The 16,856-nt window shown below is 41.4% G+C and overlaps 1 protein-coding gene across 1 annotated transcript in view; it reads right to left on the bottom strand.

Annotated features, from left to right (window-relative positions):
• Positions 1-2,027: 2,027 nt before the first annotated feature.
• The window catches only part of FHIP2A (FHF complex subunit HOOK interacting protein 2A), a gene marked incomplete at both ends in the record, with an annotated part of 32,019 nt that continues 17,190 nt past the window's right edge, over positions 2,028-16,856 (bottom strand). The window contains 12 exons of the mRNA XM_080695409.1: positions 2,028-2,133; positions 2,226-2,329; positions 2,639-2,779; positions 4,676-4,819; positions 9,768-9,858; positions 10,923-11,066; positions 11,633-11,802; positions 11,910-12,102; positions 12,346-12,422; positions 13,140-13,254; positions 14,457-14,653; positions 15,029-15,313. Of these exons, the coding sequence (XP_080551535.1) occupies positions 2,028-2,133; positions 2,226-2,329; positions 2,639-2,779; positions 4,676-4,819; positions 9,768-9,858; positions 10,923-11,066; positions 11,633-11,802; positions 11,910-12,102; positions 12,346-12,422; positions 13,140-13,254; positions 14,457-14,653; positions 15,029-15,313 (1,767 nt within the window). The remainder of the gene's footprint in view (positions 2,134-2,225; positions 2,330-2,638; positions 2,780-4,675; positions 4,820-9,767; positions 9,859-10,922; positions 11,067-11,632; positions 11,803-11,909; positions 12,103-12,345; positions 12,423-13,139; positions 13,255-14,456; positions 14,654-15,028; positions 15,314-16,856) is intronic.

Raw genomic sequence — 16,856 nt, 5'->3', positions numbered from 1 at the left:
AACTCGTGCTGGCTCTAAGTCTGAACTAGAAATGAAAGGAAGAAAAGAAACTTCAAAGGGAAAAATTAAACCTTATCCTAAGCCTTAGCTGGTTACAAGCCAAAGTCATTATAATAACTTAGAAAAATTATATTTTCAGAAGCAGCATACATAACATACAAATAGAAGAATTAAAGCTTTTCTGAGCTTGGTTTCATGGATTAAGCTAAAGGTCCCATTATAAAATCAAGGATAAAAGAGTATTTGGTTTGAGACATAATATCATTGCTATTAGGCCTATTAAGTACTATGAAAACATTAAGAAATATCTAATATCTCTTAATGTCTTATTTTAAATACACCTACTTCAAAGTAGACTGTAACTACACATAAAAACGGAGATGTTCCTTGCATGGGCTGATCAATAAATACAGAAAACTAAATACGCTTTCCCACCATTCACAACCATTGAAAGAAAATCATGCATGAAGTAACTATCTCCCACTTTTGTGTTTGTTTTACTTAATAAATTTCTTACAATAAGCTGATTTGTCTCAAATTAGAAATGTAGTTTTTCTGCTGTTTTAACAACAGTGCACACGCTAGAGTGGGACTATTCAAAATCTTTTGATATTTTGTCTTAATAAATAGCAAAAACTACCTATAACATAAACCAGAAACAGTACTAGAACAGAGTGAACAGATGAGTGTATAACCTGCTTCTATGCCCACGATGTGTATATGCACACAGGCGACGACAGCGGCTTCTCAGAGGGGCAGGGACAGGTCTTGAGGTGGGACACGACAGTCTGTTCCGCACATATTAGTACATGGAAGGACACAGAGGAAAGTGCTGCTGCTTAACATTAAAAAAAAAAAAAGCTTAAAAGCAGTAATTGAGTGATAAGCATCATTAAAGGAACAGAAAGACACCGGCCACACCTCATCGAGGGTCACGCACAGGCCGCAGCTCGGCCTGCTAGGCATTCCTGCATCTGTGCCTATTCACATACACACCCACGTCCCCAATCCTTCAACATGCAAACAAGACATTGAAAACACTGCTTTCCTTAATCACTTTAGAATCATTTAAGACAAAAAAATGAACAAAATTTAAAAAATAATGTAAACATTAAGAGGCTGCTGGCATCCTGATTGCTGCCTACCTGTAATCAGTCCGGTCCCCACCTAGACCCTTCAATTATAAAGCAATTGTATAAAACAATTTTCAAAGAAGAGAGAGGAAGAAGTTCTCAACCCAGTACATGTTAATTAGCTGAAAAAATACTCTTTTAGCAGACACTACCAATGGTGAGCATAAATTCAGTGTTGCTGCAAAAATTATGGTAAATAAGCTGGGACCCACACATGAAAATCAATCACTAACATGGTTGTGTGCACAAAAGAGTAAAAGAATGTTTCTTTAAAAATATATATTATATTAATCAAGATTTTGTCATATTAAATTGTTATTCTTAGAAAAGCTGAAGAAAGTTAATGCTGCTATGAACATTTTCATCTCCTATAATTAACTCAATTCCTTTTGATGGTTTCTGAATTCTATAGTTTTTCTCATTTACAGTTTAAAATATTGTTTGATAAGAATCTTACTCTTAAAAAGTTATAAAATTAGTGATCTATTTTGCTACTTATTAATCCAAAAGATATAAGCATTTGAGTCCCAGAGCATGTCAAAATACCTCGCCACCTAAAAGGAGATTCAGATAACCAAATATCAAAGTCATGACATCAGAAATTTTGCAGCTTTCACGCGGTCATTAGAAATGCTTATTTCCTGAAGTTCCTTTGATTGTATCCTGGGTTCAAAAACGTGCAATTTGATAGAAAGAACCATTACGACACAGCTAAAAACAACACTGCCCCCTTCCGAGGGAGCACCCGCTCGGCAGGCTCTTAAGGTTCTGTCCAGCCTACAGCAGTACTTCACGTAAAAGGCTTTGTCTCCTCCTCTTGGCCGGGTGGAGCCGAGTCTTTTGTGATGAAATGTTCACCACAGCTCGGTCCCCCAGTGACCTGAGAGGTGGCATTTATGGAGAGGAGGAAGCGTGGTACTTCACAAATGCAATCGCCGCCAGCTCCTTGCAGAACTCTTCTAACACGATCACCCCCTCCAGCAACGTGATGTGGTCAATGCTGAAAAAGCAGGCGACAGGTGAGTCAAAATACCAGCAGACCACTAAGTTGGGTGAAATTCTGGATAATGAGTACGCAAAACACGGACTTACATAGGGCCTTCGGGTTCCAAACCCAGTAGTCGCTTTCTGACTAATAGAAGCTTGGGGGTGAAGTCTTGAATACGCTGAATTCGAACCATAAGGTCTCCAACAACCTGCATCGGAGACAAGGAACTCGGTTCCTGAAACTGACTACACAGGGACTGTTGGATTCCAAACTGCCTTTCCCCATCACTAAATAAAGAACTCAAACTTTCACTACTCCAGAACCATATTCCACCATGGACACCTATCTACTCTTTAGAATACACATACAATTTAAAAGATGAATTTCCTTCCCACACCCACATTCTGCAATAGCTGACAATGTACAATAATTACCATTAAACAACAGATATGATGCAGTGATATGAAGATGTTCACTGCACAGGCTCCATGGTCCTAGAGAACAGAACTAGACTCACCCTGACAATTACAGAGAAGAGGGACCTGCAGCCAGATGCAAGGTTCACATAGGGATCCAATAGGTACTCGTGCGTGTGCGGGTGTGGGAACAGGGACAGCCTGGACAGCACGGAGGTCACCTGTAAGTTCACATCGTAGGGCTGTGCAGGAGGACACAAAGACAGCTGGTGTGACTTACAACGTACACCCTGAAGTTTGTCTGAGAAAAGAACCCCTTCCCCTCCTCTCCCAATGGCATTCTTGAGTGACAGTATCAATTGCTGAACTAGCTCTCACCCGCTTAGTCAAAGCACATATAGCACTGTCCTAAAACTTAGAAAAGAAAAATAAAAAGCATGCATTAAAAACATGTAAAAAGCCAAAGATGTGATACGCAGGATGTCTGTTTTATGCACGTTAATACATGGAATAGTTTTAATTGATGGAATAATTCAAGAGGTCATCAAAACCCACAAGTGTAAGCCGATGTGCTGGTGCATGCTTATAATCCCAGCACTTGGGAGGCTGAGACAGGAGGATTGAGGTTCGCAGACAGTCTCAGCTACTTAGTGAGGCCCTTTGCAACTCAGTGAGACCCAGTTTCAAAATAAAGAATAAAAAATAGGGCTGGGGGTATAGCCTGGAGGTAGAATGCTCCTGGGTTCCATCCCCAGTACTGCAAACAAACAAGCCCACAGATGTGTCATAAATAATATTAAGTACAAATCAGAGGGCATATTTAACCTAAGACCAAAGAAAGAGAAGGTATTTCATCTTTTAAATACAGTAGTTTTAGAAATGATGCTCCTCACCTCAAATTATTCAATCACTGCCAATTACCAAATGCATGTATACACTAAAGATAAAATAAAGAACCAGGTACGTTGGTGTATGCCGTAATCCCAATACTTGGAAGGCTGAGACAAGAGGGTCGCAAATTCGTTGCACCAACTTAATGAGAACCCATTTCAGAACAAAAATAAAAAGGGCTGGGGGTGTAACTTGGAGACAGAATGTGGGTTCAGCCCTTAGTGCATACGCACACACAGACACACACACGCACACACACACACCACAGACCCTTGTCAACATGCTGAAAGCACATGGGGTACAAATGGCTACCCTCACCTGGAGGCGATGAGGAAGCCACAGGATCATCCTGCTGACTGCTACCCCAGTAAAATACTTCTTAAATTATAATTTCTTTATTTGACTCTCTAGTTACTGGAAAAAGCCTACTTATGAAGTAAATTTCTCTTATAATTCCCTATATACACATAAATGTTTAACTAAAATGCTAAAAAAGAGAAAGCACTTTAATATACAATTTTAAAGTTTAATTCCAAATTGGTAAACTCAGTTTCTGTGTTGAACACGTATTGTGCCAGCTGTTTTATTTTCAGTGTGTAATGCATTGCGGAACTCTATCATCAGTCTGTCAATGGGGAGAAAGGGAGGGAGGGAGAGAGGGAGGGAGGGAGAGAGGGAGGGAGGGAGAGAGGGAGGGAGAGAGGGATGCTATGATCCCACATTCCTTTCTCCTGACAGTGCGTTGCACATCCACTGCACGGTCCCAGCTGATGGCAAGCACACCACTTCTGAAGTATATTAACCTTTTTTATTTTACTTCTCACTCATGGAAATGAGTATCACTCGCACGTTCATTGAAGATCCAAGCTCATCATTCCAACAAGACCAGAGTGTTCATGATTCAACTTGAAGTGACATTTAAGGTCTTCTGAATGGAGTTCTACTCTGTGCGTCTCCAAAGCAACTGCAGTAGCTAAAAGGCTTTCTAGGTTAGTCACCAAGGAAAGCACGCTGGGCGCCTCCCACACGACGGCCGGTCAGAGCTGTCAGGCCAAATAAATGTTTCTAACATACGGAATGCTTCAGAAATCCACCAGTTTTGGCAAACGATCCTTATAAAAAGCCATCTTGTGGAAAAACTAATAAAACAGTAAAAATACTTAAACTGAACATCTAAACTCAGACCTGAGATTATGCTATAGTGAATGGTAACAAAATAACATGACTAGTATTTCAAAGCGCATTACCTGGTCGAGAATCCGGCCCATTCTGTCAAATAAGACTTTCAGAAAATGGCCTTCAAAGAAAGCTGCTTCTAAATTGCACTTTTCCAATGCTCTTGGAGATCCGGGCCACTCCCATCTTAAGCAGATAGCACAGTAGTCACGGAACTAGTGGAGGAGAAAAAGCATTTGGATCATTAAAGAACTTCCAAAAGCAGATGAAGGTGAAACAGAAGTGAGTCCCCCCAACATGTACAGAAGGAACCCCGAGTCTGCAGAGCGTCTGCTGTGAGCAGAGCCGGGGAGAAGAGGGAGAGCCGGTCCACCAACGCCTGACAGCAGCCAACACAGCCTGGAGAAAGGAGCGTTGTTACTTCACTAAAGTACTCCCTTGAATGGCTGTGAGTATGCTCTTTCCTTTAAAGGAATTTAACTCATTGCTTATTATTTATTTATTTATTTATTTATTTTGCGGTACTGGGGGTGGAACCCAGGGGCATTCTACTTCTGAGCTATATCCCCACCCCTATTTTTATTCTTTTATTTTGAAACAGGGTCTCCCTGAGTTGCAAAGCTCACTAAGTAGCTGAGGCTGCCCGCGAACTGCGATCCTCCGGTCTCAGCCTCCCCAGTGCTGTTATTCTTACGTCAGATTTAGAACACACTTAAAAAGCAAAGACCTAACCCAGTTCTCAAATGTGTCTGAAGACGTTCCATGTAGCAGATGGACAATGTGTGGCACAAAGAAGCAAGATTAACATCCCTAAAATGCGATTACGAGAGAATCAAACAGTGCTGCTCTGAGCGCGCTCCACGGCCAGCGCCGTCCTCACACTGCCTGCAACCAGCGCTGGCGAGAGGGACATGAAGGTCAGAGGGGCCTCTGCACCACTCCTGGCAATGTGGTAACATTAGGGTTGCTGACTCTAACAGTAAAATAACCAGGGCCCATATATTCTGTGTCATTTTTCATTTTTGTTGTAGTTTACAAAAGTGTTAATATGTAACAAGTTGGAAAAAATAGAAACTGGTCCTTTGCTACAGATAGCTGTGACTGGCATAAGGGTTTTTATAAGCACAAGAACATCTCATAATGAAAATGAACTGTAAAGGTCTCCCTGGTTTGTAATTTACCTAAAAGAAATAAGAGTGCTATTTTCTTTCATATTCCTTCCCTCTTCTGGTTTCCTTATTCAATAAAGCAAAATTAATTTGAGTTCTCAATTAGAAAAAGTGCCCGAAACAAAACACAATGTGTTCTTACTATGGAGCCAAACCTCAGCGTTCATAAAAAATCCATTCAGAACGATTGAAAGGCCAACTTCTTCAATACATGTGACTTTCAAAACTATCTGGCTTTCAACAGAAATTTTCTGTTGAGAAGTCACGCCGCAATTTGTAATAAATTATTTTTACATTAACATCTTTGAATTTTGACCTAGAAAGCAAGAGTTTTAATTTTTATCCTTTTTGTCTGTTTTCTAATATTTCTGAACTCAGGGTAATAATTACATTTGTAATCACAAAATGAAAACTTCACAGAAAGAATAAAAGTAATATAAAAACTCAAATGGTACGATTGAGAGATTTCTTTTCTTTTATTGCCTTTACTTAAATATTATGGGAATGTTACCTGCTATACCATTACTCTAGTTCAGATTTATGTATTAATGTGAACTTGAATTCAGGCTCAAGATATTATGAACTAGAAGCATATGCAGATTACTGATATAAGAGAGCATACATCAAAAAATATTTAAATAAAAATTTAATGCACATTGTTATGACTTGAGAAATTTCAAAATGTGGAATTTTCAAATTACTTTCAAATGTTTAAATAATTCTGTCCTAGTTTTTTATTCAAAAAATACTAAGTAGTTGCTGATATTGTAAAATGTATAGAGCCCTAAGCTATATGTTTTATAGGATTCAGTGGTAAGCATGAATCCCAGCCTCATGAGGTTGATTACCTTATAAACCTAAGACAATAAAGAAAATACAAGACATGGGGATACGGCCACAGACAAGGTAACAGCAATCCCCTCTCCTGGGTGGGTGGGTGGGAAATGGAGGAAGGGGGTAGAGGGTGAGCCAGGAGGTGGCACTCAATTTGGATCGTGAAGACAGGATCAAAGTGTAGCTATGAGGAGACTGAGTCTTCTAGGCAACAAAAGCATCAGTAGGAGCTTGTGAGAGGTACGAGTGGACAGTGTGAGGCTGAGGAACGAAGCTGGAAAAGCAGGCTGCAGAACTGGCCCAAAGCGTCCCGAATGCCGAGACCTGCCTGAGTATCTAGGCTGCTTGTGTTACTAAAGGAGAAGAAAGGCTGATTGTGCTTAAATCTGCACTTCAAAAAGACTGATCTGTTAAGGGATTGTAAGCAGAAAGAACAAGCCCACAAGACAAGTTATCTTCTAATCCTGGGCAAAAGGCAGCAAAGCCTCACACTAGAGCTCTGAAAGTCAAAGTGGAAGAGACAGACCAGAGGGATGTGACCGAGGAAAACCCAACACACTTGCAGCAGCCCAGATGCTACGGAGGATGGAGCTGGACGAGTCTGGACCACTCTGAACCACAACCCTCGGGAGGCCAGGAGGTTGATGGCCACAGCAAGAGAGAAAGGAGCTGGTGCAGCTCTGGAGAAACCAACAGTGAGATCTACTTTGAACAGATACAGTGTGAGGTCCTAGGAGAACATCTACGTGGCTGGGACCAGAGCGCTGGAGACACTGGAAGGTGCAGAAAGTCAGGTGTGGAGGTCATAGTGGAGATGAATGCTAGGCCAGAGGAATGCAGAGGAGAAGGTAGGAAGAGGCCGTGATGAGCTCTAAGGTGTGGGAGCAGCAGCAGCCTAAGAGACCGATGCTGCCAAAGCTCTAAGAAGGTAAAGTTTTAAATAGGAGGGGCTGAACAAGTTCAGCAAAGCTGCAGGATACAAAATCAATATACACAAATGTCAGCTGTTTTCTGTAGATACTAGCAATAAACAATTAGAAGATGAAATTCAAAAAACCATTTCACTTATGACAGCATCAAAAAGCATGAGGGAAATACATGACTTGTACACTGAAGACTACGATATGCTGTTGGAGAGTATTAAAGAGAATCTGGGTAAGTGGAGATCCTGTGTCTCTGAACTACAAGACTCAATACTCGCTGAACTGATCTAGACTCGATGCACTCCTTATAAAAATTTCAACTGCTTTTCCCCCCCAGAAATGATCAAAGTAATCCTAAAATTCACATAGCATTACAAGGAGCTATAGCCAAAACAATCTTGAAATAAAAGAACAAAGCTAGAGGATTCTTATTTTTCAATATCAAAACTGATCACAAACCGGACGTGGGGGCGCACGCTTGTAATCCCCGCGCCTGGGAGGCTGAGACAGGAGGATCACACAGGCTTGAAGTCAGCCTCAGCTACTGAGTGAGGCTCTCAGCAACTTGGTGAGACCCTGTTTCCAAATAAAAATATAAAAAATAGGTCTGGGAGTATAGCCTGGAGGTAGAAAGCCTCTGGGTTCCACCCCCAGTACCACCAAAAAATTAAAATTAAAAAAAAAACAACTGATCACAAAGCTGCAGTGCCAGGAGCGGTGGTACAAGCCTCTAATCCCAGTACGTGGGAGGCTGAGACAGGAAGATCACAGGTTTGAGGACAGTGTTAGCCCCTTAGTGAGAACCTATTAAAAAAAAATCAAAAAACAAAAACAGCTGGGGGTGTATCTCAGAGGTAGAATGTCCCCCTGGGTTCAACTCGAGCACGAAAAACAATAAATTCAATCCTGCAGTAGTAAGAGTGGTGGCTAGGGACAGACACACAGATCAGAACAGAATTGAATCCTGAAATAAACTTTTTATCTACAGTGAATTAATGAGAAAATTTTCAACAAAAGCACTGAGACAACCAACCCACGTATACAAAAATGAAGGACCCCACCTTACTTTACATGTAAAAATTAACTCAGAATGGATCAAAGACCTAAATGTATAAAAGTATATAACTTGTAGAAAGTAACTTAGGTAGGAATCTGTGTGATCTTGGATGAGGTGATGATTTCATAGGCAAGACACACAAAGCACACAAAAAAACATAGGTGAGGTGCATTTCCTCAAAATTAAACATTTCAGTGGCAAAGGACACTATCAAGAAAGTGAAAAGACAAACCCTAGAATCAGAGAAAATATTTTAAAAATACCTATTTAGGGAGAGTCTACCAGAATATATAAGGAATTCTTTAGCCGAGCAACAAAAAGGCAAACAACTCAGATGAAAAGTTAGCCACGGGTTTCAGTTAGACACCCCGAGTCGTGGTCGTTTCTACCAGCTCCCAAGTCCCGTACTGCGGCTGGGGGACGGTAAGTGCCCTGAGTACGGTCCTCAAGAGCCGGCGAGACTGCGCACGCCTAGGAGCCCAGCCACTGGGACGCCGAGACAGGAGATCACGGGCAGGAAGCTCGAGGGCAGCCGCAGCAAGGGTCATCACCGCTTAACCCATACAGATTTCTCTTTGGAGTGATGAAAATGTTCTAGAATAAAACACTGAATATACCCAAAGCCATTAAATTGTATACTTTAACCTAACTCACTCACTAAACTTGATCTTAGCACAAATTTTGTTAGTATCTTTTCTTTACATTTTCCAATATAAAATGCCTTAGAGAGGAAACAAAACTGAGAAAAGAGCATTTAGTAACTGAGAGCAGACCTCTGAGGAGCCCTTTCGGTGGGGCAGGAAGGCAGAATAAAGGGTGCGCGAGCTTGACCGTGGGGAGCGAGCAGCGTGTGTGCGTTACTGTCTGCATGAGAATGGTGGGGGACAAGGACCGAGGGCCAGAAATAGCCAGCGGACGGGAGCAGGAGCAGGGGAAGGTGGGCAGGGAAATGGACTGGACTGAGATATAATTTCAAGGAAAGAGCACAAGGAAGTCTTAAAATAGAGACCAGTCAGTGAAATGCAAACTAAGGTCGGCTGCAGGAAGAACACCCGAGCGTGCGAGCCAGCGAGCAGAGTTCAGGTCTGCGTGTGACGAGTGTGGCCTCCTTCCCCTGGAGTGGCGGCTGCAGCAACCGGGCCAGGCGAGGAGGCCTGTGGGTGTCAGTCACGTCACTCACCTGCCGATGGGCATCTCGGAGGTAGGTGTCGTATCCAGTGCCCTCAACGTGGTAGGACGATTTTGCTTCATCCGGTACTAGACAGAGAAAACTTGAGTGGAAAAGACCATAATTAGTAGCAGAAAGACTCATCATTCCATAATGTCTTTATAGCTATTAAAGGATCGAGTGATATCTTTAGTCAAGCATCAATACAAAGGGAAACTTGAAAAAGAAAATTAGTAAGACCATATCTTGCTAAATACTCTGCATCATTTTAAAGGTTCTATTAAAAATTTGTTAATCCCATTTAAGATAGAAGTAAACCTAAGAGATTCTTGGTTTTTTTTTACATTGTTACACAATGACAAATTGCCATGATACTTGCTCATCTCAGGAAACTGGCTTTTAAGCAACTGAACATGAGATCTGTATGTATATGATTCTGCATTTTGGGCCACATAACAATTTTTAACATCACCTGCCATACCCAGGTACATCAGTGAGAGCATTGAAAAGAAGAGAAAAAATAAAAGTGCCACAAAAAAGGCACTTTTTAAAAAAGTGAAACCATGATCTAAAAAATGGAATAGCCCTATGCTAAGCACACATGCTTAATAAGCACAATTTATAAAACTGGCTGCTCTCAGCATTAGTATAATGGGAAATTACTTAAAATTATGCCATTTGCATGGGAAAAAAATCCTAGAGTACTTCAGGGTTTATTTAACCACTATTATTTATTTTTATTTATTTATTTATTTTTGGTGGTACTGGGGATGGAACCCTTCTATCACCGGGCTACACTCCCAGACCTATTTTTTTTTTATATATTATTTGGAAACAGGGACTCTTAAGCCAGCGCAGCTGGCTTTGAACCTGCGTGATCCTCCTGTCTCTGCCTCCTAAGCGCGGGGATTACAAACGTATGCCACCACCCCCAGCTAACCACTGTTATTTTTTAAAAATTGTTTTTCTATTAAGCAGAGATTTCCCCCTTAGCATCAAATGCCGCCTCCAAACTGCCACTTGCTATACAATCAAGACAAAAAAAGCTGACATAATCCTTAAAAAATACTGGGTTGATAGTGTATCTTTGGAACAACCTAGAAGCAAAGCTAGTCTATATTATCAAAACAAGTAAGAGTTGTAAAACAAACTCGCATTGCAACTCACCTATTTACAATTTTATGGACTTCTGTCTTCCCATCGTTTCTGGGGTGGTCTGGAGTGGCAGGAGGAGAAGAGCTGAGCCACTCTTGGTTGGACAAAGTGTTATCTGGTGAGATGTCGGTGAACAATGGATCCTCTTCCAGATCACTACAGTTAATTCAGCGATGTGGAAAAAATGACACAGTATGACATTTTTCTTAACCAGAATATTCTCTGCTATGTTCAGAAAAAGTTTTACATAACATTTTTAATATGAAGAGGTAAGAAGTAATGTTTTTATAGACAAATCACTTTATACTAACAATGTATCACTGGTTTTTAAAAATACACTAATTTGTTACTAGGCTTAGTTAACTTTATCTCATAATTTAAAAGTTTAATAGTATCAGGGCATCCTAATTTTACTTTTTTTTTTTTTTTTTTGGTGGTACTGAGGATGGACCCTTCTACCTCCGGGCTACACTCCCAGATCTATTTTATATATTTTTTGGAAACAGGGTCTCTTAAGCTGGCGCGGCTGGCTTCGAACCTGCACGTCCTGTCTCCGCCTCCCAAGCGCGGGGATTACAAGCGTGCGCCACCACGCCTGGCCTAATTTTACTTTTAAAACCTTTAATCTATTATAAGTATTTTTTAAGCACAAGGAAGAGAACTAAGAGAAGAGAGCAGCTCTGGCTCCGAGGGGCAGCGCTCAGATGGGGAGGGACACTTACACTGCTCCTGCTATCAGTCCGTTTTCTACCACATCTTTATCTTCTGCGCACAAAGGTTTATATTCTGTATAGTTTCTTTCTTCAAGGTTTCTTAGGACCAAATTGTAAAGAATGTGCTCATTGGGTTTTTGTAGAAGATGTTCGAACATTCTCAGCGTCATTATGCTTATCTGAAACCAAAAGTGATAAAAGTTAACAGAAATATATCTTTCACGAGTATATCAAAATCAGTACTTTACAGGCGCTAAGTCCAATCTTAGGTCATTAACCCACGTACCTCATCTGATATGTGGTCACAATGCTCAATTAGCCTATGTCTTAAAGGATGTTGGCTAATTTCTGCCAGAGTTTCTGGTTCTCTCTGTTCTCCAAGGATAAAAACCACCATTTCTTGAAGCAAAACATCAGAGGTCACTTGCCGAACAATGCGATGAAGCAGAGCAGTCGATGTCAGAATCCCCATCTCAGAACTGGGCCCAACAACAGACAGGCAGTCAGTGGGCAGAAGTAACAACAGTGATCTGTCCTTGTTACGGAAAGCAGCTCTGTGGGAGGGCGGAGGGGTGGGCACCAAGGGGAAGTGCACAGGGACGCCGCATGCACGTATAATGTTTTTCACGCTCAGCCTCCCTGGGATGTGTAATTGCAATGCACCAATACAAAAAAAACAACAAAAAAAAAACTACACACATGCAAAGGAAGATGCTACTCACGTCTGCATTAACTGAGGTTCCATAACACCAATGAAAAATCTTTCATGAACAGCTTTGGCAAGAGCAACAGCAGCAGTCTAGAAAATAGTATAGACATGATTGTCCTTTTTTATGGGGAAAAAAAATTGTAACATCAGCAAACCAGTTTATACTCCCTATTCGAGTTTATGTGGAAAGACAAAACTTGCCTACTTGCCACAAACCTAGATTAGATGTTAGCTATTCGATTATTTCCAGTTTTTTAATTTCTAAGAGGAATGGGAAAAAAAAAGAGCCCATAGCTTTAGAGTATTAATATCACCCCAAAGAGAAGGACTAGAGGGAAGGCACTGTGCACTCAGTGTTTGTCCAGCACTGTAGCATGATACTTAAAAATATATATAAAAAGAAAGAAGTTGAACTTTGATTTGTTCTAGAATTGTAATACAAACACATTCACAATTTTTAAAATCTCTTATTTATTTTCTTTTTTGTGTGTGTGGTAATGGGGATGAAACCCAGGGGCATTCTACCTCCAAGCTACACCCCCAGCCCTATTTTTTTATTCTTTATTTTGAAGCAGGGTCTCACTGAGTTGCAAAGGGCCTCACTGAGTAGCTGAGGCTGTCCGCAAACCGCGATCCTCCTGTTTTGGTCTCCCAAATGTTGGGATTACAAGTGTGCACCACCACGCCCAGCTATTTATTAATACGCTCTTTGAGGACAATTAAGATCTACTTGAGGATGGGACTCAAATTTCACTTAGTAGATACTAAACGCTCTAAAATTATCAATGAGCATCAGAAAATCCAGACCTTTTGTGCTTCCTTAATGAGTTGATCACAATAATCAAACCAGGAAAGAAATGAAATTAAGGCTCGTTTTCCTGGAAACGCTGAAGCATCTTCTTTATGACTATATGAGTCCAAGCTGTAAGATACAGAGGAAATGCTAAGTCCAGAGCCATTCGAAAGCATGACCACTCTTTAGTACACACGGAAAAACGCGGGCGCTCGAGTGAACGAACGCAGGACACGTGGCGCGATACACGCACAGCAAAGCTGGCGACAATCCGAGGAGGATCTATAAAAGAAGCCAGAGGCAAGAGAAAACTTCTTAAATGAAAGTGCTAAACCATTTTTGCTCCCTAAGTGGGAAGAGAGAGACTAAAGCAGGATGCGCAGCAGGAGCAGTAATGCTTAGACAGCTCTCCCTCCCTCTGCCATAAATGTGACCGAGCAACTGAAATGGGAGGTGGAGCCCGCTGCGGGCGCGAGGCAAGGAGGACCGCGGAGGGTCTGCACGCGGAAGTGGCGCCTGGTCAGGTGGCCCCTGGCCTCGACGCAGACCTCGCACAACGCCTGCCCGGGGGATGCTGGCGGGTACGGGATGGAAGGACAAGCCAGAGGCGGAGGGGGTAGACGCTGGGAGAGAACAAGAGGTCCCTACGTCAGGGCGCTCGGGCGCCTGTGGGTGGTGGGACATGAGGTTTTATTTAGCTGCTCTATACTCTTAACAACTTCTCAGTGTTCTGCAGCAATCTTATCTTCCTAGGAGAGTCAAGTGGGCCCGAGAAGGTAGAAAGAATGAAGCGGCGATGGAAGAGAGACCCATACAAGCAGGCCACAGGCACGGCTGCTCGAGAGGCTGCAGAAGCTATTTAGACAAAAATGAAAGCCCTTCTTTACTTTCTTGTTTTTAAGAAAAATAATCAGGTAAAGTTACTAATTTTTATTTTAGCATTGACAATTGAACTCAGGGGTGCTCAACTACTCCTAGCGTTGTTTGTTTTTTATTATGAAACAAGGTCTCACTAAGTTGCTGAGGCTGGCCACAAACTATGATCCTCCTGCCTCAGCCTCCCAAGTAGCTGAGATTACAGGTCTTCGTACAAGCCACTACAACGTGATCCACAGACTAGACAAAATAAAGTAGCTCAACTATCTAACAGCTAGACAATTCCCACACCAACTTGTTACTACTGATTAATAAACTTAAAGTCTCGAAAATTTTTTTGTTTAATAATCATTGGTAATGTTACCTTTTTCAAAACTAAAGAATTCTCTCGTTGCAAAATAGAAACGGATTTTAAAACGTAACCTTTGTGGTAAAAGACAAAGAAAGGTGCTTACCCCCAGTTAATTGCTTCTACTGTCTCAATGTCCAAGGGGTCCACTGACTGAGGCAGGGCCTTGTAGAGGGACGCCAGTCTGTCCGTCAGCAGTTCACACAAGCAAGTGCTTTGTGTAAGGCACTTTGCGGCCGCGGGCTCCGGAAGACTTACTAACAGCATCAAGCCCTCGCACGCTTTCACAGCTATTCGTCCATCCTAAGGGGGTAAACACAGTCCTTCAATTCTCCAACTAGATGCTTGTCAAGTTGTTTGGAAATATTCAAGGTAAAAGGCCCTAGTGCTTTATATTAAAAGAAAAATCACCTTTTTTTCTACTTAAATAACATTATTATGAGCATGTTAGGGGGCAAAGAATTCCATAACGTACATGATACACATTAACCAACATATCAAATTCAGTCACTAAGCCAAGCAGGAGAAGGAGGGAGGGGGAGCGAATGGGGCGGGAATTGGGGAGGGGCTAATTGGGTGATGTGTGCGTATATGCCTCCACCATCTTGTACTCCATTAAGATGTACGACTACAGTACACCAAAAAAAAAATGTAAGAAAATAAGTAAAGATGACTCACAGGACTTCGGGTAAGATTTAACAAAGAGTTCACTAAGTTGTAATCCTGGTTCGGGCGGACGACAGAGGCCTCCGTCAGTGAAGAGACACTGAGGTCGTCCAGGCTTGTGGACAGGCCCTCCGCCTGGCACAGGGGATCGTCCTCTGACTGCGCTCCCGCGGCACCACACTGCTCCTCCGGCGGACAGGCCTGTCCCGTGTCGGTCGACAAGGACTCCTGACCTTTTAATGTGTCTTCTGAAACCACATTTGGTGCTCCTCTGGAAGCCAAGGATTTCAACTTGTTCTAAAAGGGAACACAAGTTTTATAAGGTTCACATTAAGAACTTTATAAGCCAGAAATCATATTTTAATGGATATTTCAATAATTAACATTCTACATGCCTAACTAAAGTAGCACTAAATGTTAGGTCAAATGAAAATATTCAGGCATTTAACAAATCATGTTTCAGACATAATTTTACAGTCACACAGAAGTTAATGACACTCTTCATACTGACTATAAAATGTTTTACACTGGCCATAAGTAATGAACAATATTAGGGACAAGCGACTACTATCCAAACCAGCTGACATTAGTGGGGAAAATACGTTCCACTTGTACTTAGTTTATTTCTCATCACTAGGCTTCTGTAAAGACATTTTCTAATGTTAATTTTTCTAAGGTCATGGGGGTAAGTGCAAAATTACAAACAAAAATACAAAAATACTTTTTTTTTGCGGTACTGGGGATTGAACCCAGGGGCATTCTATCTCTGAGCTATACCCCTAACCCTACTTTATTTCTTATTCTGAAAGAAGGTCTTACTAAGTTGTGGAGGACTTAAGTACTGAGGATGGCCATGAACCTGTGACCCTCCTGTCTCTGCTTCTTAAGTATTGGGATTATAAGCATGCACTAGCACGCCTGGCTCAAAAATATTTTAAAGTTCAAAAGTTAGATTTAAGTTTTTCACAATTTTTCTTAACTATATAAGACCTTTTTCTAAGTTTTTTCCCCCCTTTTACTTCGGTCTATAAAAACCCAAGAAATCATTCTGAGTTTTGTCTGAGGACAAGAAGATGTGCTTGAAATGCCCCCACTATACACAGTCCAAACACAGAGAGAATCTTAACTGATACAAATAATTGGCTTTCAAGGCGAAATGCCCTACTTTCCACTTGAATTAATAAGAGTGAGTATCAACTTACACACACAGGTGAAGAAAAGCAGGAGCCAGCCTGTCCCCAGAGCTTCACTCACACAGAAGCACGCCCAAGGCTGAACTCAAGGTTCTACTTCCAAAGTCACAGGAACTACAAACCACTTTTACTGCTGTGTAAGTATCATTTGGACCAATCTGCTTGAGAAATTGAGCTCACAGCATGTATATTAAAAGAAAACAAATCAGCTGGGCGTGGTGGCGCACGCTTGTAATCCCTGTGCTTAGGAGGCAGAAACAGGAGGATTGTGCAGGTTCGAAGCAGTCTTGCTGGCTTAAGAGACCCTGTTTCCAAATAAAGTATAAAAACGGGTCTGGGAGTGCAGCCTGGAGGTAGAAGGGTTTCCAGGAACCCCAGTACCACACACACACACACACACACACACACACACACACACACACACACAAAAAAAAAAAAAAAAAAAAAGAAAGAAAGAAAGAAAGAAAGAAAGAAAGAAAGAAAAGAAAAAAGAAGAAAAGAATTCTATGGAATTCTGGGAATACTTCAAGCAATTTTCCAATTTCCTAGGAAATAAACTGCATCATAGTCTTTATGAGAGTAAAACAGTTTACTCCATCTCAAATACTAATATTGTTGGAAGAGGTGTCTTAAATAAGAATGAATGA

The sequence above is a fragment of the Muscardinus avellanarius genome (genome assembly GCF_963383645.1).
Source record: "Muscardinus avellanarius genome assembly, chromosome: 4".
Lineage (NCBI taxonomy): Eukaryota > Metazoa > Chordata > Mammalia > Rodentia > Gliridae > Muscardinus > Muscardinus avellanarius.
Note: the sequence above shows the minus strand (reverse complement) of the source record. Positions and strands in the feature narration are given on the sequence as shown.